This window comes from Chiloscyllium plagiosum, unplaced genomic scaffold (genome assembly GCF_037043375.1).
Source record: "Chiloscyllium plagiosum isolate Xiang-an unplaced genomic scaffold, Cpla_swu_hap1 HiC_scaffold_24, whole genome shotgun sequence".
NCBI classification, from domain to species: domain Eukaryota; kingdom Metazoa; phylum Chordata; class Chondrichthyes; order Orectolobiformes; family Hemiscylliidae; genus Chiloscyllium; species Chiloscyllium plagiosum.
The window spans coordinates 60,821,831-60,846,510 of record NW_028270162.1 but is presented as its reverse complement, the minus strand read 5'-3'; the positions used below and the strand labels follow the sequence as shown (position 1 = coordinate 60,846,510).

The following is a 24,680-nucleotide window of genomic DNA, read 5'->3' as shown; positions in this document are numbered from 1 at the left end:
AGCACCAGGGTTCAATTCAACCTTGGTTGATTATCTGTATGGAGTGTGCACATTCTCCTTATGGCTGTGTGGGTTTCCTTCAGGTCCTCCATTTCTTCCCACAGTCCAAAGATGTGCATTTTAGGTGAATTGGCTAACAGTGAATTGGGTAACAGTGTTCAGGGATATGTAGGTTAAGTGCATTAGTCAGGGTAGATAATAGGGCAGGGGAATAGGTCTGGATGAGTTACTCTTCAGGGCACTGATGTGGACTGTTGGGCCAAAAGGCCTATTTCTACACTGCAGGGATTCTTTGATTTTATGAAATCTGAGTCCTCCTCAGAGTTTACTATACTTTCAAATTTCGTTATCTGTAAATTTAAGTTTATGTTGTTATTGTATATAAATAAAAGCAGTGTTCCTAATAACTCCACAACATATCTTTCTCCAGTGTGAAAAGGTAGCTTGCTATTACCGTTTCCTGTCACTCAGTTAATTTGGTGTCAAGGCTGCCCTGGTCCCTTTTTGCCCATGGGCTCCACTTTTATCAATATCTTTTAAAAGTCTGTTTTCTGTCAGGTTAAACAAAAGTGACATTCACAAATTAATCCACACTTATTCTGGTGATTTAATTTTATCTTGGGATTATTGAATTAGAAGGAACACTGATGGAGAGAGAAACAAAAACAATTGAGGGAGGAAGAAAATGAACCTGAAAGGGAAGTGAGCAGGCAGGTGGGGAGGGGAAAGAGAATGAGCAGGCAGGCAGGAGTCAGCTGGGGGGGATCGCTGGGAGAGAAAGTGAGCAGGCAGGTGGGGGTTGAGGGGTCAGGGGACAAAGTGAGCAGCAGAGGGAGATAAAGGAAAGCAGAGAGAAGATCGATGGATTCAGGGAGGAGAGGGCTGGGTGGCCATGAAAGAGAGCAATTATTTAAATAATGATTAACCAAAGGAAAATAACAGATTTAGGCACAGCTCCAATTAAAGGGCTGAGAACATTAGATGGAGGGGTAGGACAGTCTCTTATGATGTAATTTCCATTATGAAGACAAATCCTGTGCCTGCTTTCTTGAACAGGAATCTTCTAATACTGTTCAATCTAGTGTGTTTTATTCAGTGAACGTATCAATGATGTGCAAAAAAATTTATTGAGTAAATACAAAAAAAAAGGAAAAATTGAACTCCTGTACAACTAGAAAAAAACTTGTACATTAATTGAGCCAAATGGGCCTGTTTTCAGTATTAGTACGGTTTGCTGATAAGACTATTCCCTGCTGATCAAACGCATCAGTGCTCAGTGTGGTGTTCGTGGATCACTGCCTGATTTCCAGCTTTCCTCCAAAATACTGGCACAATGACAAGAAACCATTCAACAAGGTCAATATTCAAACTTGACTGCTGCCAAGTTCCACTTGTTCAATTTGGCTTGTGAACAGATAATACAGATTCTATTGGCCTAATGTTACTTAAAGCTGTTAATCCCTAGCTAATATCTCTCCATGTCCCCAAACTAACAGGATGTGCAAGACAAGATTGTTTAGTATAGCCCCCCACAAAGTGCAAAATGACTTTAGCAAACATGTTTGGTCAAACAGAAAGTTACTAAAATTTGTCTCAGATCTCTGGTAACATCATGCCAATATTAACAAATTTAAGATCCAACAGTGCTCCAAGAATGAAACATGTGCACGGATTGAAGGGCTATTTCTGAATCAAAGTTTGTGTAGAATTTAAATGCATTTTGTAAAAGTCCTGAATGTCTAGTTCCAAATGCTTCATTTCAGACAGGCATACAACCATGGCATCATTGTTAGTTGTAAGTAACTTTTTTTGGCATGTGCAATCTCAAAAAGGATTGGCTGCATTTCTTTCAGAATAGGTGCCAATTCTCCAGATGATTTTAACAGATCCCTTTCATGCGTTCTTCTGATAATGCAGGAAGCCTTGATTTATTATTCAGGTTGCCCTTCCTCTTTTGGGGGTTCGAACTGTGCAAGCTGTGAACAACAGATTGAAATACTTTAGTTGCCATTAAAATGAACTTCCCAGAGACTTACATCAAAACTTTGTCACAGACTACACCTAAAAATTCTGCTTTGCTCTCAATGAAAGAGTTTTAGTTTTGCAGTTCAAGAAAGTAAGAATATAAATTGTTCTACAAAATGCACAAACCAGAACAGGATTTTTGAACAGGATTTTTAAACAGCATTCACTGTAGACTCAGCAGTATAGAACATGAATCAAATCTTTAAATATTTTACTGGAGCAGACCCCACCCCCCCCAAAGAAATACCTGCAAATATTTGACCCCCAAATTAAATATTTTTAAAATTTAATTCACTGTCCAGTTGATTCACCTGTTGGCAGAGGAGATTGGAATTGAATCAACTGACACTAGAGCTAGCCATACTATGGAGCAATGGTTTATAAAAGTCTGTAAAGTAACCAGTCCTACACAAACCCCTGTTAATGGGGTGAATGGAACAGGAAACTGAAGTCTCTAAGCTGGGCAAAATGTTAAAACCCCTTCTATAACATACCATGATTTTGGATCGGAGACACTCCGACAATCAGGCTTCCCCAAAAAAAAAAAAAAATAATCAGTAATAAATTTAGAAAGTGAGATGTACAGAAACAGACCCTTCGGTCCAACCCGTCCATGCTGACTAGATACCCCAATCTATTCTAGTCTCATTTGCCAACACTTGGCCCATATCCCTCTCAACCCTTCCTATTTATATACCCATCCACCTGCCTTTTAAATGTTGCAATTATATCAGCCTCCACTATTTCCTCTGGCAGCTCATTCCATACACGCACCATCCTCTGATTTGAGACATTTGTATCATTGTGCTAGTGTCCCAATGCTTTGTTATCGCAGCAACAGAACCACACCAACATTGTTACTTGAAAATAGCTTTTTAATTTTAAATCATCCGTTTACTGTAATAAAACTGATAAAGCTGCCATGACAGAACAAGAACAGGTGGTCATATTTCAATAGAAAACAGGTCGTTTAGCTATCGTGTCTACAGCAGTTCTTTACTGGAACAATCCTAAATTAATTCCACTATTCCATTTTATCCTTATCTTTTTTCAGTTCCAAACTCAGTTATTATCCAAACTGTTCCCAAAGATAAGCTTGTGCATGTTATAAGGTTAGCAGAAGTTGGAGACGGAGGGAGGGCTATGGTCATGGAGGGATTAACTGAGAACTAGAGAGAGATACTGTTGGACCAGAAGCCAATGCATGTCAATAAGCAGAGAGATGCTGGGTGGTCTGGACTTGGTGCTGGCTAGGATAATAGAATCCCTACAGTACAGAAAGAGGCCATAGCTCAAATGAGTCTGCACCAACCCTCCAAAGACCATCCAACCCAGACCCAAGCTAGGCAAAACTTTCTTCCCACAGATTAGCAACACAAACGCCTCCTCTATTCAAACTTCTTTATTATTCTTCATGCATATATCCAAATCGTTCATACAAATCAAAAAAAAAAATCACTGCACATAGCCACCCATATTCCATCAATTTAAAGAGTTTAGTTTTGCACTGCATCCATTCCCTCATTCTTGGCAAAATTATTGTCTATCCATAGTTGACCAGAAGCTTTAAGGACCAACTATGTTGTTTGGCATTGGAATCACCTGATTGTTAGTCTGGATAGAGGTGCCTCTAATTACATCAGTGCTGAAAGAGGCCAATTTAATCCAGGAGCTTTCCTAGTACTCACTCACAAAAGAACCAGATTTAGTGGATTTCATAACCTGCTAGTAGGGTTGAAAATCAAGTATAAGCTGTTATACTCTCAAATCTGTTTAGCCCAGGACCTTTGATAACATTTCTTTCCTGTTATTAAAAAAGGACATTTAATCCAGGTATCCCCATCTCAAATCAATATCTTCAAACACCCAGTTTTTCCCAAACACCTCAGGTGAGGTGGTAGTACGGTGGCACAGTAATGAAGAGCCCAGTTGGATGTTCTGGGGACATAGGTTTGACGGTGAAGTTTAAATTCAATAAAATCTGGAATTTAAGAAAAGCTAGACTAATGGCAACCACATGACCACTGTCAATTGTTATAAATACCCATCTAGTTCACTAACTTCCTTCAGGGAAGTAAATCTGTTGTACTTGTCTGATCTACATGTGTTTTCAGACTCTTAGTGATGTGGTTGATTCTTAACTGCCTTCTGAAATTGCCCTAGCAAGCCAATCAATGAGCAATCAGGCAGGGGAAACAAGTTATTTCAGCATTGGACAACAACAAATCTATTCTAGAATACTTAGTACACAGCAGAAATGTGGAGAAGACATCTGGTCGGAGAGTTGGCGTAGTGAGGCTAACAATGTGTGGGGACAGGGTTGGGCAGCCATCACAATTGACAGGTTTGTGAAATTTGTGGGGAGGGTTTGGTTTCTACCACCTTGATTAAGCCAAAGGGTGCATGAAAATCACTTTCTGTACTGAATGTAATAATCTAGATCTCTTGACACTGAAAACTGAAAATTGTCAATCCAACACTTTTCTCCATCAGGGCACATTTTGACAGATTTTGATTCCCAGACTGGATCTGGGATGGTGAGCAATAGTTAACCTGTGTGTCATAGCTGATTCAATCCAAAATTCTCCATACCAGACAGAACACCCATATAAGTGTTCTCTGTACCACCACTGGTTTGATTATATTTTTCATATATTCTGGTGAGTAGAACTGTCTACAGTATACTAGCTGTGGTCAGAGTAGTCTTTGTGCACAGAGTTAAATAGAGTTTATAATATCAATTCTGTGATCTTTTATTAGAACAAAGCTAGAAATATGATAGCTCTGAATTATAGGGACAGGTTGGACAAGCTAGGGCTTTCTTCCTTAGAGCCTCGGAGACTGAGGGGGATCTTATAGATGTATACAAGATCATGGTTAAAAATCACAACCAACAGGTTTAATTGGAAGCACACTAGCTTTCGGAGTGTCACTCCTTCATCAGGTGGTCGTGGAGGGCTCAATCCTAACACACTGAAAATTTTTGCTATAAATTCTGTGTGATGTAACTGAAATTTTACATTGAAAAATTGATTGTCTGTTAAGCCTTTCATCTATTATAACATTATCGTTTCACGTCTTTCATGTGTCATCCGGGACCTAGGTGTCCGGTCACATTAAAGGTGACCACGATTGTAACACACACACACACGCACGCACACACATACTCCCACACGCACCCTCTCACAGACTTAAGACACCCTACACACACCCACACGCGTGTACACACTTGCAGGGTTACATTGTACTTTACTCAAAAACTGTATGCATTCATGCAAAACTCCGTTATCCCAGTTTTTAGATTAGAATCAATCTAAACATCATGGCATAGACAGAACACAGGGGGCTAACACCTTCAATGTATTGTCTAGCGATCACCATTGTTAACAGCTAACCTGAGAATGCAACTTTTTTAAAAAAAGTTGTGATTTACACATGAAAGTGAAACTATGTTATTCTAACAGATGAGAGGCTTAACAGAAATCAATTTTTCAATGTATAATTTCAGTTACATCACACTAAATTTTTGATATAAATTCTGTGTTAGGATTGAGCTCTCCACTACCACCTGATGAAGGAGTGACGCTCCAAAAGCTCGTGTGCTTCTAATTAAACCTGTTAGACTATAAGCTGATATTGTGTGATGTTTAACTTTGTACACCCCAGTCCAACACCAGCATCCCCAGGGTTGGGGAAATCAAGGACTGGAGGGCAGCAGTTAAGGTTAGAGTGGAAAGAATAAAATAGAACCAGAGGGGCAACTTTTTTAAAAAACAGTGGTACGCATATGGAATTAGATGCCAGCAGAAGTGGTTGGGCCAGTACATTAACGACATTTAAAAGACATTCTGACAAATACATGGATAGGAAAGGTTCAGAAGGATATGGGCCAAGTGCAGGGAAATGGGGTTAGCGTTGATGGACATTTTGGTCGGCATGGACCTGTTTGGGCCAAATGGCCTGTCGCTGTGCTATAGGACTGTCTGACTCTGAGGTTAAGTTAGTGAAAAAGAGAGAAAACAAAAAAGGATGCCCAGAAAACAGGGCAAGTTTGTTGGGGCACAAACCAAAAGGGATAAGATACCAAAGGTGTTTTAGGTGAGATGAGAGTTACAGGATAGCAGCTGTGCAAAGTAAAGTATAAAGAAAATTGCATTATACCATATATACTCGAGTAATAGTTGATTTAGAAGTCGACTCCCTATTTTTGGCCAAATAGCCTGGAATTTTCCAAATATCTCATGTAAAAGTCAACCCTAGTTCTTCACAGACAACAGATCAACATTTAGGAGTCAGTGTGCCAGCCGTCGTCATGTGTCTCTCCAGCTTTCCAGTCTTCTGGTTGTTCCGCTTTGGTCCCAGTCTGCTGGCTGCTGTGTCCTGCTCTGGGTTTTCAGAATTACCATAATTCATTGTCTTCTCTTTATTTAGAGATCATTTGGACTTCTGCTAATGATACGATATGAATTTTGACAGGCATGAATTTCAGCCCCTCAAAAGTAGTATCCATGTAATAGCTGATCCCATAAATTTAACCTTAGTAAAAACAGAACTATTACACGAGTATATATGATAATTTCATATTTAATTTCATGTTTGGTGCCCCCAGAATGAATTACAGAACAATTGACTCAGCAGCATTTAGAAAGAGCCCTTGGCACCTTACTTGCTACCACAATTGCTACCAACTCCTGAAATAGCAAAGTATAAGGCGGACTGATAGGATGATGGCAGGTGAAGAGACAAAAGGACAAGTGTTGCAACTCCTGAGCTTTAATGAAAAAATACTGTCGGAAAGTACCAAGTTTTTAGGGTGACGGAGGATTTGACTTGGATTTTCAGAATATCAATAGAGAAGAATAAAGGAATATGCATTTGGTTGTGGAATCACACTAGACATGGTGGAAATGGCAAAGGATAACATGAGGAACACTGCTATTTGGGCAAAACAGGAACCACACCATGGCTCTGAAAGAAAGGAGAAAGGAACACGTCTGAAATAGATTCAAATAGCAGCAATCCTTGGTTGAGAAGGTTACATCATTTGAACAGATGCATGGATGAGGAGCAGGGAGATTAAGTGTCCTTGCAGGAGATTAAATCAAGTTAGCTGTGAGAGTCCACGGATTAGTCGAGCAAAATAATAGTAAGAACTTGCTTTATTTTCTTCCATCTCTGAGCATGCATTTCATCCATCTTAGTATTCTGCCTATTGAGTCTTATAAACTTAAGAAAATGATTGATGAAAACTGGATAAATCCAATGTAATAATTCAAAAGGGCTTTACACAATGAGAAACATTGAGCAACTGGGTACAGGTACTCCGTATACCGCGTAGCATAGTGCATTACCTTCGCTTTTAATTCCTTATTTTCTTCCAGCAGCAATTCATATTTCTGTCTTAGTTCTATCACTTCAAGTCGCAGTGTTTCCACATCTGCAGTCTCAGGGCCTGATGTTCCCAAATGCTGTTTCAAAAAACTAACAATATTAAGGAAAGAAACAATGCATCTTTTAATAGTCAGATTGTTGGACTGAGCTAGCTACACAGAAATGGGGAAAACAGACTTTCTACCATACCACACTTAAAATATTGCAGTAGAAAATGCACTGGAGTTGCATTTAATTATTCTGAATTAAGCTTAAAGCAATAGATTCCATCTCTTTGCTGATCCATCACTAGCTAGTAAGAAAAACCATGAATGATGACAGATTTAAAGTAAGTGAAAGTGGAGGCAGTAAAATAGAAGGCTGACAAAAAGCTTTATGAAGCACGAAAAAACAATTTCAAAAATTAATTTTTGATTGCCTTCCTAGGAAATTAAGTCATGGAAGTTAAAATGAAATAGCAAACCTACCCTGCAAATTTATTTCACTCAAATTCTATTCAATTTCCTCTTGAAATTACTGAAAGTCACTGCTTTCACCATCCTGGTAGGTGGAAGGTTTGAGGTTATTACCACTCAATGCGGAAAGAATTGAATCCTCATTGCCCCTTACAGCTGTCCCAAAATCTACATTAAGGTTCCCCACTTCTTGAAGTAACAGCAAATGGGATCAGCGTTTTGTTGTCCACCTTATCAACCTTGTACTAACGTCTAGCAAATCTCCTCAACCTCCTTTGAAACACGCTAATTACAGCCTAACCAGAGCTTACAGACAGCATCGATACTGGATGAGAGCAAAATGCTAATTAATTGGCAAGTCATTGCTGCCTGACCTGCTGCGCTTTTCCAGCAACACATTTTCAGCTCGGATCTCCAGCATGTGCAGTCCTCACTTTCTCCCATTGTTATGAACATACAGCATAGACAGCATAGTGCAGGCCCTTCAGGCCTCGATGTGGTGCCGGCCTTTTATCCAAGATCAAATTAACGTACATACCCTACATTTTACTATCATCCATGTGCCTAGCCAAAAGTCACTTAAATGTCCATAATGCAACAAGAGGTGAGGCCATACTGGATTTGGTTCTGGGTAACGAACCAGGCCAGGTGTTAGAATTAGAGGTAGGTGAGCACTTTGGGGATAGTGACCATAATTCGGTGATTTTTACACTCGTGATGGAGAGGGATAAGTGTGTACTACAGGGCAAGAATTATAGCTGGGGTAAGGGAAATTATGATGCGGTGAGGCATGACTTAGGATGTGTGGCTTGGAAAAGTAGACTCCAAGGCAAGAGTGTAAATGATATGTGGAACTTGTTCAAGGGGCAACTATTGAGTGTCCTTGATAATTATGTACCTGTCAGGCAGGAAGGAAAGGGTCGTGCGAGGGAGCCGTGGTTTAATAAGGAATTGGAATCCCTTGTTAAATGGAAGAGGGCGGCCTATCTCAAGATGAGACGTGAAGGTTCAATTGGGGCGATTGAGAGTTATAGGGTAGCCAGGAAGGACCTGAAGAGAGAGCTAAAAGCAGCAAGGAGGGGACATGAAAGGTCCTTAGTAGATAGGATTAGGGAAAACCCTAAGGCTTTCTATAGGTATGTTAGGAATAAAAGAATGACTAGGGTAGGAATAGGTCCAGTCAAGGATAGTAGGGGGAAGTTGCGTGTGGAGGCGGAAGAGATTGGGGAGACACTGAATGAATACTTTTCTTCAGTATTCACTCAGGAACAGGGCATTGTTGTCGATGAGAATACTGAGGCACAAATAAGTAGAATGGATGGCTTTGAGGTATGTAGAGAAGAGGTGTTGGAAATCCTGGAAAAGGTGAAAATAGATAAGTCCCCTGGGCCTGATGGCATTTATCCTAGGATTCTCTGGGAAGCAAGGGAGGAGATTGCAGAGCCATTGGCCTTGATTTTTATGTCCTCTTTGTCTACAGGAGTAGTCCCAGAAGACTGGAGGATAGCAAATGTGGTTCCCTTGTTCAAAAAGGGGAGTAGGGATAGCCCTAGTAACTATAGGCCGGTGAGTCTCACTTCTGTTGTGGGCAAAGTCTTAGAGAGAATTGTAAGGGATAGGATTTATGCACATCTGGATAGGAATAATGTGATCAAGGATAGTCAGCATGGTTTTGTGAAGGGCAAGTCGTGCCTCACAAACCTTATTGAATTCTTTGAAAAGGTGACGAAGGAGGTTGATGAGGGGAAAGCGGTAGATGTGGTATATATGGATTTTAGTAAGGCGTTTGATAAGGTTCCCCATGGTAGGCTACTGCAGAAAATACGGAGATATGGCATTGAGGGTGAGTTGGAGGTTTGGATTAGGAATTGGCTGGATGGAAGAAGACAGAGGGTAGTAGTTGATGGCAAAGTTTCTTCATGGAGTGCCGTCACTAGCGGTGTTCCGCAAGGATCTGTTTTGGGACCATTGCTGTTTGTCATTTTTATAAATGACCTGGAAGAGGGGTTAGAAGGTTGGGTGAGCAAGTTTGCGGATGATACGAAAGTCGGAGGAGTTGTTGACAGTGAGGAAGCATGTGGTAGGTTACAGCAGGATATAGAGAAGCTGCAGAACTGGGCAGAAAGGTGGCAGATGGAATTCAATGTAGCTAAGTGCGAGGTGATTCACTTTGGGAAGAATAACAAAAAGATGGGGTACTGGGCTAATGGTCGGATACTTGGTAGTGTGGATGAGCAGAGGGATCTTGGTGTCCATGTACACAGATCTCTGAAAGTTGCCACCCAGGTAAATAGTGCGGTGAGGAAGGCATATGGCGTACTGGCTTTTATTGGTAGAGGAATTGAGTTCCGGAGTCCTGAGGTCATGATGCAGTTGTATAAGACTCTGGTACGGCCGCATCTGGAATATTGTGTGCAGTTTTGGTCGCCATACTATAGGAAGGATGTGGAGGCATTGGAACGGGTGCAGAGGAGGTTTACCAGGATGTTGCCTGGTATGGAAGGAAAATCGTATGAGGAAAGACTGAGGCACTTGGGGCTGTTTTCACTAGAGAAAAGAAGGTTTAGGGGTGACTTGATTGAGGTGTACAAGATGATTAGGGGGTTAGATAGGGTCGACAGTATGAACCTTTTCCCGCGTATTGAGTCGGGTATTACAAGGGGGCATAGCTTTAAATTAAGGGGGGGTAGATATAGGACTGATGTTAGGGGTAGGTTCTTCACTCAGCGAGTCGTTAGTTCATGGAATGCCCTGCCAGTAACAGTGGTGGACTCTCCCTCTTTATGGGCATTTAAGAGCATTGGATAGGTATATGGAGGATAGTGGGTTAGTGTAGTTTAGGTGGGCTTGGATCGGCACAACATCGAGGGCCCAAGGGCCTGTACTGCGCTGTATTCTTCTATGTTCTATGTTCTATGCATCTGACTCTACCACTGTTGGCAGTGCACCCACAACTGTGTTTGAAAAACCTACCCTCCTATCTCCCCAAAACTTCCTCCAATCACCTTAAAATTATGCCCCCCGCAATAGCTATTTCCACCCTGTGAAAACATCTCTGGCTATCCACACCTCTTATCTTGTATGCTTCTGTCAAGTCACCTCTCATCCTTCTTTGCTCCAATGACAAAAGCCTTAGTACCCTCAATCTTTCTTCATAAGACATGCCCTTCAGTCCAGGCAGCACCTGGTAAATCTCCTCTATACCCTCTCTAAAGCTTCCACATCTTTCCTATAATGAGGCACCCAGAACGGATATTCCAAGTGTGGTCTATCCAGGCTCTACAGAGATACAGCATAACTGCACAGCTCTTAAACTCAATCCCCCTTCTAATGAAAGCCAACACGCCATGTGCCTTCTTAACAACCCTATCAACTTGGGTGGCAACTTTGAGGGACCTATGGACATGGACCCAAAGATCCCTCAGTTCCTCTACACTGCCAAGAATTCTGCCTTTAACCCTGTAATCCGCATTCAAATTTGACCTTCCAAAATGAATCATTTCACACTTGTCCAGGTTGAACTCCATCTACCACTTCCAGCTCTGCATACTGTCAATGTCCCACTGCAACCTACAACAGTCTTCCGCCCTATCCCTTCCACCCTGTGTCATCAGCAAACTTATTAACCCATTGCTCCACTTCTTCATCCAACATATATATATATCCCTGCTGGTCACCAGAGCTCCAAATACTCTGTCTTCTATATGCCAGCCAATTCTGTATCCAGGCAGCTAATTTCCATCTCTCATGCATCCTAACTTTTTGAATAGGTTTACCATGAGGAACCGTGACAAACGCCTTGCTAAAATCCATATACTCTACATCCACTGCTCTACCTTCATCAATATGTTTTGTCACATCAAGACTTCAATAAGCCTTATGAGGGGTAGGTCACACCTCACAAAGCCATGCTGACCGACTATCTCTAATCAAACTATCCTTTTCCAAATAATCATAAATCCAGTCCGAGAATCCTCTCCCATACTTTGACCACCACTGACATAAGACTGACTGGTCTGTAATTGCTATAATTACCCCTATTCTCTGAGAATTTGCCACCCTCCAACCATCTTATACTACCCAAGTGGACAGCGAGGACAAATATCATCGCCAAAGGTGCAATCACTTCCCCTAGTAACATTAGGTATATCTCATCTGGCCCAGGGGGCTTATCTATCCCTCATGTTTTTTCAAAATTTCCTTCTTAACATTAACCTGTTCGAGCATATCAGCCTATTTCACAATGTCCTCACAAATGACAAGGTCCCTCTCACTAGTGAATACTGAAGCAAAGTATTCATTAAGGACCTCCCCAACCTCCTCCAATTCCAGGCACAAGTTCCCTCCAATATCCCTGATCAGCCCTACCCTAACTCTGGCTATCTTCTTGTTCCTCACAAGAGTGTAGAACACCTTGGGGGTTTTCCTTAATCCTGCACCAAGGCTTTTTCATGCCCCTTTCTAGCTCTCCCAAGTCCATTCTTCAGTTCCTGTCTGGCTACCTTGTAACCCTCTAAAGCCCTCTCTGATCCTTGCCTTCTCAATCTTAAGTAAGCTTCCTTCTTCCTCTTGGCTAGATGTTCCACATCTCTTGTCATCCAAGGTTCCTTCACCCTACCATCCCTTTCTTGCCTCAGTGGGACAAACCTATTCAGCACTCGCAAGTGCTCCTTAAACAACCTCCACATTTGTCATGCATTTCCCCGAGAATACTTATTCAATTTATGCTCCACAGTTCCTGTCCAATACCATTGTAATTCCCCCTCCCCCAATTACATACTTTCCCAAACAGTCTGCTCCTATCGCTCTCTCCAACTATAGTTAAGGTCAAGGAGTTGTCGTCATCACCAAAATGCTCTTGAGAGATCGGACAGCTGACCTGGTTGTTGCCAAGCACCAAATCCAGTATAACCTCCACTCTAGTCAGTCTGTCTACCTACATACATATAGAGTCAAGAATCCCTCTTGGATACAACTGACAAAATCTGCTCCATCCAAACTATTTGCACTAAGGAGATTCTAATCAATATTAGAAAAGTTGAAGTCACCCATGACAACCCTGTTACTTCTGCACCTTTCCAAAAATTTGCTCCTCCATGTCTTGGTTATTGGGGTCTATAGAAAACACCCAATAAAGTGACCACTCCTTTTCTGTTTCTGACTTCCACCCATACTGACTCAGTAAACAAACCCTCCTCAATGATGCAGCTGTGATACTATCCCTGACTTGCAATACCACTCCTCCTCTTTTACCTCCCTCCCTATTCCTTTTGAAATATCTAAACTCTGGAACATCCAACAACCATTCCTGTCCTTGTGATATCCAAGTCTCTGTAATGGCCACAACACTAACTGCTTTCTCTTTATATTGGTATTTCTTGTGCATTGCACTGATCAGTGCAAAGCCTCAGTAAAATTTTTAAGCAACACTTTCAGTGTATCCCACCAAATTCAACACCCAATGGAAATGCAATTCCTTACATCCCTGCCTAATCTCTCAGGCTGCCATTAAATCTATATTCTGGATCAGTGGTGCTGGAAGAGCACAGCAGTTCAGGCAGCATCCGAGGAGCAGTAAAATCGACGTTTCGGGCAAGAAATCTATATTACCTCTTCCTTCACCTTCCAAAGGACATCTCTTCACATTTCTCTATTGCTCACTTCACATGTTCAGACAGAATGCCTTTAGCTTTAACACCTTCCCATTTACCTTAACAGCATCTGATAAATAAATGGCTTGAAACTTCTGTCAAGCTCCCTGTCTCTTCCTGAATTATTCTGCTTATTTTTGGCCAAATTGCTTCTCTGCCCTACCTCCCTGTTAAATGGGATAGATTTTAAACAAAACTAGCAATTCCAGACTGGATACTCATGACACACGTGGACCATTAACAGCAGAATTATGTTAAACCAGAATAAAACTTCATTGCCCAGCATATTCCCATTCCAATATCACCATGAAGGCAGGGAATTAACCCTAGTTCAAAGAAGACTGCAGGAGTGCCTACCAAGAGCAGAACCAGGCAAAATGAGATGTCAATTAGTGAAGCTAAAACACAGCACTAAAACGCCCAGTGTTAATAGAATGAGACAGTAAGCTTTATCACACTAACGAATAGGATCCAGCTTTTGCAGTCTTGTCACATCCAGCTGTGGTGGCAGACATTTATGGCCTGTCCACTCGTTTAATTATCCTCATTCTCAGTGATTGGGAAACCCAGCACAGTGAAAAGTCAAGCCTGAAGCATTTGTGAACTTCAGCCAGAAGTACTGAGTTGAGAATTCACCTTGGCATACGCCTAACAACCCAAGCAGCATAGATTTTATTCTCAAAACAATTCATACCATTCTATGTGACTCAATAGGAAGCTTATAATGGAGCTAGACAAGATTGGAGTTAAACCAAAGGGGAGGTATTATATATAGTTTTGTTCACCACAGTATGGAAGGGGGTGATTATACTCAAGAGGGTGCAGAGGATGTTTCCTGGGCGAAAGCATTTCAACTAAAGATAGGATGGAGTTCAGTTTTTCTTGGAGCAGGGAAGACTGGGTGGAAGGTGGTGTGAAGAGGAGGTCCACCCTGACTAAGGTGTACAAATTAACCGAGGCATAGATAGGGTGGACAGTAAGAATCCTTTTCCATAAATAGATAAATCAAGAACCAGGGTGATAGATTGAAGGTAATGTGTAGGAGGTTTGGATTGAAGGAAGAATGTTTCACAGAGGGATTCCAGTCTTTATCTGGGACTAAGAAGGATGGGAGAGCAGAAACCATCACAACAACATTTTGTAAATACTTACATGAACACTTGATACATCTCAGCATAGAAGGCTTTGGGCCAAATGCTAAGGTGAGACTAGAATGGATAAGTGCTTGATGTCTGGTGTCGCCACGCTATAAGGCCCCTTATGTGTTGCTGGAAAAGCGCAGCAGGTCAGGCAGCATCCACGGAGCAGGAGAATCGACCTTTCGGGCATGAGCCCTTCTTCAGGATGCTGCCTGACCTGCTGCGCTTTTCCAGCAACACATTTTCAGCTCTGATCTACAGCATCTGCAGTCCTCACTTTCTCCTATAAGGCCCCTTTCCATGCTGTAAAACTCAGATCAGGAATCTACTGAAGGCAATGGCTACTGCAAGACTATGCTCTAGCAGTATTCTGACAATAGTCCTAGCTTCTATATTTCAAGAGAAATCTCCGCTCCAATTTGTTTCGACAGCAGTGACTGGTAACAATTTGACTGCCATTTAAGAGCTTCTGTAGATCAAAATTATGCATCTTTGCTCACCACATCACTTCTTTTGCCCTAGAGCACACATGACAATCTGCAGGCAACCCTCAACTTGGCTAAATAAACCAATTAAGCCCTAACGTAAAGAATATACTTATTTTTCCATATTTTTGAATGTGGACTGAAGTGAATTTTAAAAGTTTTTTCCCCTCTCCAAATACTGAAGGATTGCCTGACACTCACTGGGAGTACTGTTTACACAGCTGTTCGTTCAAGCAGGAGAGAACACCTAGTTACAAACCAGTTGAAAGCAGGAGTGTGCGCAAACGTACTTTCAGTCAGCAATTTGAGTAAATTTGAGGAGCTAAGACAGATTTTTAAGTGGTAATGGGTTGAACAGATCTGAAGAGAAGGCAGAAAAATGAGGTTCAGGAGCATAGCAGCCATGATTGAATGACGGATCAGACTCGATAGGCCAAATGGCCTAATTCTGCTCCTATATCTTATGAACTTATACACTTCATAAGATCATGAGGGGCATGGATAGAGTGAATGCACTCAAGCTTTTTCCAAGGGTTGGGGGAATCAAGGACTAGAGGGCATCAGTTTAAGGTTAGAGGGGAAAGAATAAATGGGAACTTGAGGCAACCTTTTGCTTTTTTAAAAACTCAGTGGTATAGACATGGAATAAGCTGCTTGCGGAAGTGGTTGAGGTGGGTAAATTAACATTTAAAAGGCAACCAGAACACCTGGAGGAAACCCATGCAGACATGAAGCGAATATGCAAACTCCACACAGTTACCAGAGACTGGAATCAAACCCAAATCCCTGCTGCTGTGAGGCAGCAGTGCTAACCAGTCATCTTGTTCTATCTGGAGATAATTTGGTTGTGTGAAATGCCAGCCTTCTTCTATTTGTACCAAATTGGAAAATTAAAAAAATCTAGAATCAGTGAAACTGACCACACAGCTGTTTGAATCTTGTAAGTATCCAACTGGTTACTTTTTAGTCCTTTCAATAGAAGTCAGCCATTTTAAACCAATCTGGTCTGTGTGCAGCTCTAACCTAACGTGGTTGGCTCTTACATGACTTCGGGAATGGATCACTTAATTTATCTTAAATCATGACAGTAGTCCAAGTCCAGCACAATCACACCAACTTGATAAGGACAATGAAACACAGGCAATAAATGCTGACCTAGCAGCAGTATCTACACCTCAAGCGTGAACTAACAAGGTCACAGCTTTTTCAACAGCAGACTTTCTGAATGAAGTCAGTGTTTTCCGTCCCTCTTCGAGCAATAAAGGATACTCCATTGCATTGTTGGGCTTCTCCGGCTCCTCATAGAGGGCAACCAGCACTGAAAAACATAACATTTCAATTCTATACGTTCACTAAATACTATAACAGCATGCAAATGCAAAAACAAAAACCAAAATTTTAAGGTACTATGATTAAACTATCCCGCATGCTCTATGGCTTTTAAGGCATAGAATGTACTCTGCAGCAAATATCAATGTAACTTGTACAAAGATTTTGGTAGCATCACTGAGTCGAGCCCTGAAGGGTATGTCTGTTTGATTGGGGCTAGACCAGACAGCAAGAATGCAAAAAATGAGGGAAGAACCTGCTTACTATCATCTTAACCAATCTACCCTAATGAAGTAGCCCATGCTTTCAACATCTGAGGTGTCACAAATGGAACTGAATGCACATTCAATGAACATCCATTTTTGAACTGATGCCGGAAGAAAGATTTCTGATGAAGCAGGTGAAGATATAAAGCAATACCCAGTGGACCATTTACAGCAACGACCCCTCAAATTTCTAATTTACATATCAATCTCGGCAACATTATCCAAAAATAGTCTTAGGATTTCATTTCCCCGCACTTTGACCTTTGGCGTTGGCACATTAACAAGTAGTATACTCAACATTCAGTACTAAGTGAGCAGAAATCTCCAAAAATATTCCTGCAGATGCTAGAAATCAGATTTTAAAAATACTGGAAATAATCCACTTTGATAGCAGCTTGTGGAGAAGAGGTCCAAAGAACAGTGGTATTCAACTCAAAACCATTGTAATGACTTGGTTTAAGAGATCATTAAATATTGGAGCTGTAGGTTTAACATGGTAAGTTACCTGTTCTGCAGTTTACTGACAGCAAAGGTGTAGGATCAAATTACTGCAGATGCAGGAATCTGTACTGAAAACAAGACACTGGAGATCACAGCAGGTCAGGCGCAGCTACAGTCAAACAGCAATCTAATGCCAAGTCTAGATGACTCTTCACCAGAGTTAAAGTGAAGTGTGGAGGGGGCAGCACTTTTTCGATAGTTGTTGTTAGTGGTGGTGGGGCAGGCTGGCGGATTAGGAATGCTGATAGTTCAGATTAAGTGATCAGAATGTGAGAATGGCAAAAGAGTGGTGTATCTAACTGCCAGACTTGAAAGAACAAACAGTCCCACTAGAGTGGGCAGGGAGGAGAGGGGAGAAGAGGTCATGGTGACAGAGGAGGTGACAAGCTAAAAGAAAAGGGATGGAATGGCAGTTGGTTCACAAACTATTTATTGCTTGTGGACAATGGAAACATCCTGAGTTTACAATAAACAGACTTCAAATCTTCCAAACCCTGGAAAGGTGTTGTAGGTGTTAACTTGTAAACTGTTATGATGTTAACCATCTATTTGTTTCTAAGAGGAAGGGGGTCTGGAATCATGAATAATAAATTATTTACTCCTGGATACAAAGGAGTTCACACTTCACAGGGATGGGATAAAGAAAACCATTATGAAATCAGATTACTGACCTTTTCTACAAATCAATTAACATTATGGGCAGAAAACACAGGTTCTCTGTTCAGCAACAAGAAAAAAAAAGTTGGTTTTGACCGAGCCACAAGGGGCATAGATTATGAAAGCAAGGAGGGTGATGTTGAGCTTGCACAAGATACTTGTTAGAGTACTGTGTACAGTTGTGGGTGCCACATTCAGTAATCAAAGTTGATTGAACACAATGCAGGAATGATTTATGAGATATGGCTCCAGGTTGAGGAACTTCAACTATGATTGATGGGAGTTGGGGACTGTTCATCCTGGAGAGAAGGCAGTGAGGGGAGATCTGAATGGGGTTTTCAAAATCATGAGTGGATTGGACAGAGAAGATAAAGTGAAACTATTTCCACTTGCGAAAGAAACAAGAACAAGGGGCCTTAGATTTAAAGTGACATGCAACAAAGCAAGGGTGATGCAAAAAGAAATTGTTCACACAGGGAGTAGTTAGGGTTTGGAGACCACTGCCTAAAACTTGGAGGCGGGAAGTTCAGTTAAGGCATTCAAGAGAATAATGGATAGTTTTTTTTGGATCGTAATGGAATGCAGGGATTTGGGGATAAAACACTAGATGATAGAGCCGGACAAGAAATTACAGCCTGTGTAAGCACAGTGAATTGATGGCCTCTTGAGATTCTGTGATTGTCCGAAGCAGGAGAGGTATTCTTTAGTCAAAAAAAACATATCCTGCAACTTTCTAGAGTAAGAGAATTGTTCTGGCATGGTCAGGAAAGGAGAATCATTGGAAAAGGCTTTACCAGCTGATGGTAGATTTCAGAAACTCTGAAAATTGGGAAAAGTACATCAATACAGTCATTCACAGTTACAATTAGTTGGGGGTACAGGAGTCCATTTGAAACTGGGAGCAACTGTGGACTGCAATCCTGTAACAAGGTGACTAACTTCAAAAAGGGAAATGGTCCTCTCTGTAGTTTGCTCAATAGTGCTCTTAGCCATTCCTCACAATGAAAGTTTTAAAATGTGAAATGTTGTTTTTCAACTAAGTTTGGCAGGGGGTTGGGGGGGAAAATAAGGAGTGAGAGAAGAACTTGTTTTTAAATACTGTTACTCTCAAACAAAGACAAAATATTAACTCTTTCTCCACAGACAGGTGGGTGGGTGACCATGTCCAGATATTTTTTGCTTTAATTCCTCCCATTAAATATCGGGAAGACAGTTCTAGAATATACCTGATCAGGTTCTGGGGATCTAACCACCTTTTGTGTTTCAAGACATCCAGCACTTCCGTCCTCTAATATGGACATTTTTCAAGATGTCACCGTCTGTTTCCCTACATTCTATATCTTCCATGTCCTTTCCAACAGTAAATATTGATACAAAATACTCGTTTAGTATCACCCCCATCTCCTGTGACTCCACACAAAGGCCACCTTGCTGATCTGTGAGGGGCCCTATTCTCTCCCTAGTTACCTTTTGTCCTTGATGTATTTGTAAAAACCCTTTGGATTCTCCTTAACTCTTTTTGCCAAAGCTATCTCATGTCCACTTTCTACACTCCTGACTTCCCTCTTAAGTATACTCCTACTGCCTTTATACTCTAAGGATTCATTTGATCTATCTTGTCTATACCTGACATATGCTTCCTTCTTTTTCTTAACCAAACTCAATTTCTTTAGTCATCCAGCATTCCCTATACCTACCAGCCTTTCCTTTTATCCCCAACAGGAATATACTTTCTCTGGCCTCTCATTATCTCATTTCTGAAGGCTTCCCATTTTCCAGCTGTCCCTTCACCTGTGAACATCTGCCCCAATCAGCTTTTGAAAGTTCTTGTCTAATACCGTCAAAATTAGCCTTCCTCCAATTTATAACTTCAACTTTTAGATCTGGTCTATCCTTTTCCATCACTATTTTAAAATTAATAGAATTATAGTTGCTGGCCCCAGAGTGCTCCCCCACTGACATCTCAGTCACCTGCCCTGCCTAATTTCTCAAGAGTAGGTCAAGTATGACTAATTTTTTGCAATTGCCCCCTTACAATATTATTTGTTTTCCGTGATGTGGAAGTACCGGTGTTGGAATGGGGTGTACACAGAGATCACACAATATCAGGTTATAGTCCAGCAAGTTTGTCTGGGGGCATTAGCTTTTGGAGCACTGCTCCTTCATCAGGAGCTTGTGCAATATATTCTGCAGCCACAGCACTTCAAAGGCTAGTGCTTCCAGGTGAAGCTGTTGGAATATAACTTGGTGTTGTGAGATTTTTAAAGTTTGTTTTCCAGTGTCCTTTGAAAAAGTTTACACCCTTTGTTATACATCAATAGGTCCTTGGTATCTGCTGAGGGGATGGGGGCTTCTCACCACTATCTACAGCCATTTGTCTAAATGAATTGAGCTAAATTCCTTAAGATGAATTTGTTAGTTTGTTTCACTTATAATTTCAGTATACCTACATAGAAATATGTAATGGCAATTACTTAAGGCCTTTGATTATGGGAACTTTGAATATGCAAATGGGTTCTGACTTTCCCACTTACACTTTACTAAGTAACAAGTTTTTCTTCATCACTAAGATTTCCATGAGGCACTTCATTATCTTACCTGGTTGCCATGAGTATTTAGGCCATGATTCTGACTGTGGAAACTGTTGCCTCAACTAACAATTCTCTTCAGCAATTGGCCATCCAACACCCATCACCACAACAGTTTATATGACAGGATAAAAAGGGTGTTGATTAGTTTGTAATTAGACACTGGCCATTGTGTTGCCATGGAGACAGTCTCGTGTTACATAAATTGTTGTGATGGTTGGAAATTTGGCATTCTCAGTCCCAATTCGTGAAACACAAGAAACATGGGCAATGTATCTCTCTTCAGCGATACCTTTTGTTGGCATTCTTATGCTGTAGGAAACACAGCAACTAATTTGCACACAGCCAGTTCCCACTGACAGCAATAAGAGAAGGATCAGATAATCTGTTTAGTGGTGTCGGTTGATGGCTTAATATTGGCCAGGCCACCAGTCAGGTATCCTTGCCTGTATTTCAAGTTGCATCCTTTGTGTATCCACCCAAAAAGGGCAGACCTGTTGGACTAACTATTTGAAAAGGCAGCTACTCTAATACTCCTACATTGACAGAATCCATATAGATCATTTGCTCAGCTGTTGAATCACTGATTGCCTGACTGGGGCATCCAGAATGCCAACCCCTTGAACCCAGTTAAGAAGAAAAACATGAGAGGAAGGGTCAGATTATTGTTGCTTTCAAGATGTACCTAAGATCTGCTTCAATGTTCCAAGATTTGTTCAATACCTGCCCAAATATTACCACTGGGGACTTCTGCATCTGATTTTGTTGCCTAAGATGTCTATGAACATCCCCAGGATGTTTCATATTTATATAATAATACAATAAGGCATTCAGATGCACTGCAGAAATTCACCATGACTCATTAGACACCACCTCAAAACCAACATCCAGAATAGGGGCAGCAGATACTTGCAAGATCCGTTTCACGCCACACATAATCCTGAATTGGTATATCGGTACTGTTCCATCGGTATCACAAGGTGAAATCCTGGAACTCCCTTCTTAACAAGATTGTGTGTGTGCCTACAGCACATGGACTGCAGCAGTTAAAAGAAAGCAGCTCACTACCACACCTCAGGGACAATTTGAGCAATACAGGCTAGGCCAGCCCAGCCAGGAACACCTACGTCCCACAAATGAACAAAAAAAAAAGAGTGAAAACAGCACCTCACCTTTTGTAAGTGTATCCAGTACACCACCTTTCTCTAAGTATCTACGAAATTGCTCTCTACGGGAATCACCAGCCTGGAGAAAACAAGAGGAATAAGGTGTTTATGCCACCAATAGGTACATGCATATGACATGTCTATGATAGCTCCCTGACTCCATTCCTATCCTCCATGGTCCCAACTGGCATTCCAGATACCGTGTGTGCAGGAAGTGCTCCTAACAGAGAAACACGAGCTCCGAGGGGGTCACAATGCAGCTCAAGGGACTGGAGGAAAGGGAATGGGTGACCACCAGGCAGTCAAGGAGAAACAGGCAGGTAGTGCAGGATTTCCCACCCCAGGTCCTACCCACAAATCAGTTTTCCATTCTGGAAGCTGATGAGGGCATTGGTTCCTCAAGAAAGCGCAGACAGAGCCAAGCTTCTAGCACCAGAAGCAGCTGGACTGTCCAGGAGTTGGGGAAGAAAGCAGGAGCAACAATGATAGGGATTCGTTTAAAGAACAGTCAGGTGTTTCTGTGGCCACAAAAATGATTCCAAGGTGATATTACCTCTGTGCCAGGGTCAGGGATGCTACAGAGGCTGCAGGATGACAAGACAGAGGTTGTAGTACATCATTACCAATGACATTGGAAATGAGGGATAGGCATCAAGAATTTAGGTAGCTGAGCAATAGTCTAAAGAGCATGATCTCAAAGATCTCCAGATTACTCCAACTGCCACGTGCTAGTGAGGAGAGAAATAAAAGAATAAGTCAGGTGAATGCTCGGCTCAAGAGTTGGTACAGCAGGGAGGGTTTAGATTCCTGAATGACAGGAACGGTTTCTGTGGAAGATGGAACCTTTTGGGGCAGCACGATGGCTCAGTGGTTAGCACTGCTGCCTCACAGCATCAGGGTCCCAGGTTTGATTCCAGCCTTGGATGACTGTGTGTGGAGTTTGCACATTCTCCCTGTGTCTGTGTGGGTTTCCTCACAGGTGAATTGGCTATGCTAAATTGCCCATAGTATTAGGTGTATTAGTCAGAGGGAACAGGTCTGGGTGGGTTACTCTTTGGAGGGTCGGTGTGGACTTGTTGGGCCGAAGGGCCTATTTCCACACTGTACGGGTCTAATTTAGTCAAGCAGAATGGCCCCCACCTGAACCAGAATGGGGGTTCTTTGCACGTGGGTTTGTGCACACCACTGGGAGAAATTTAGATTAGTTTGGCAAGGGGAAGGGACAGCACCACATTGAATTTCGAGGTTATAAAAAGGTAAGGCTGGATAGCCTCTCCTTTCATTCTAGGAATATTATCAGTAACTTCAACATAACATCCTTAAAAGGCCTGAGTGAAGAAGGTAAACCTGCTAAAATATCTTAACTACCCTACCTAGGCATGATGCAAATTTCAAAGAAGTGTGTGTCAGAACCGATAAATCTCACTGTTCTACAATACGAGCCAAAGCCTGACCATTAATTATATAATTGCTGCCCTTGTTTGTTTTGCCAAAATGTAATACCTTGCATTTAGCCAAATGAAACACCATCTGCCACTCCTCAGCCAATTGACTCAAATGATCAAGATCTCTTTGCAACATTAGATAACCTTCATCACTGTCCACAATATCTCCAATTTTGGTGCCATCTGCAAACTCACCAACCACACCACTGCCATACCATTCAGGTAAAAGACAAACAAAAGCAGACCCCCAAATGTCCCCACATCCAGACACCCAAAAATCACTAATCCCAACTCTCTCTCCCCCAGTCCTTGTCAAATCCAACACCCACCAACCCTCCCCAACTCACCTCTCCACCACCCCTTCCACCCCACTCTCCTCCCCCCAGACACTACACTTTCTCTTGCCACTGCCTCCTCAAACATCCTCCTTGATCTCACCCAACTCACTCCATCTGACCCCCACTCACCCTTGACTCAGTCTACCTTACTCCATCTACCTCACCCCTGCCTTCCACCCACTTGCCCTATACAAAACCCAATTTCACCCAGCACCCCCACTTATGAACTCTAGCACATGGCACCAACATCTCCTTCAGCCATTCTCCATTTCCCCTATCCCCCCCCTCGGGTCACCCTCACTACAGACCACAACCCCAGGCATCCCCACAACAGACCCTCCACCCCACCCCAAACCTAGTTGTCTCCACAACAGACCCACCCCAAACGCAACCCACCCCCAAAATCCTACTCATCCCCACTCCAGACCCTCCCCCACAAACCCCCATCGTCCTCACTCCAGACCCTTCCCCTCAAACCCAGTCATCTCCGCTACAGACCCTCTTACCGCCCCGAACTCAGTCACTCCCACTGCAGACCCTCCCCGTCAAACCCCATCGTCCTAACTCCAGATCCGGCCTCCGGCCCCCGGCTTGCCCTCCCCATTGGGTTATCCCAGAGTTACCCCAACCCCCGTCCCTGCTCCTAGGCTCTCCTCAAGTGATCCTCACTCCAAACTCCCGCTCCAGACACTTCCCAGCCCTGTCTCCACCGTTTCCCTTTCCTCGTCGACCGCCCTTCCTCCCTTACCCGGTAATGCGCCATCTTCTCTCTCCCTCTCCGCTCGAAGGCCCGCAGTGCGCCTCTTGTTTCCGGAATTTGTTGTCATGACAACGAGCCAGGGCCGCCCCCCCCCCCCCGTCAACGGTCCGTCCACGAGGAGGCAGCGGCCAATCAGCGGCCAGGCCCAGGTCCCGCCTCCCCCAGACTGTTCCCGCCTCCACGTTGTGTCCGTTAGCGCCCCGCTCCGGCGGTGCGATGTCAGGGAACGGCTGTGGGGAAATAAAGGACCAACGGCTGAAAAGTGCAAAGCAAAATTGGATGACAGAGGTAAAACCCACGGAGTAGCAGCAACCAGAGCAATAGCACAAAAAGTGTAAAAATGTTGAAAAGGCAAACCTGAATTTATTGCATTAAACGGAGCAATCGCAATAAGAATAATAAATGAAGAGTTTAAAAATGTTGTGAGTGAGTATGATGTAAATGTTATTACTGAGGCATAGCTGTAAGGTTACACGGCTGGGAA

The 24,680-nt window shown here is 42.4% G+C and overlaps 1 protein-coding gene across 1 annotated transcript; it reads right to left on the bottom strand.

Annotated features, from left to right (window-relative positions):
* Positions 1-1,108: 1,108 nt before the first annotated feature.
* Positions 1,109-24,251, bottom strand: mycbp (MYC binding protein). Its single transcript, XM_043716157.2, has 5 exons — positions 24,185-24,251; positions 21,660-21,732; positions 16,416-16,464; positions 7,377-7,506; positions 1,109-1,976 (listed from the first exon to the last, which is right to left on the bottom strand). The coding sequence occupies exons 1-5, from the start codon at positions 24,197-24,199 to the stop codon at positions 1,932-1,934; spliced, it is 312 nt and encodes a 103-aa protein (XP_043572092.1). The 5' UTR covers positions 24,200-24,251; the 3' UTR covers positions 1,109-1,931.
* Between the last annotated feature and the right edge of the window lie 429 nt (positions 24,252-24,680).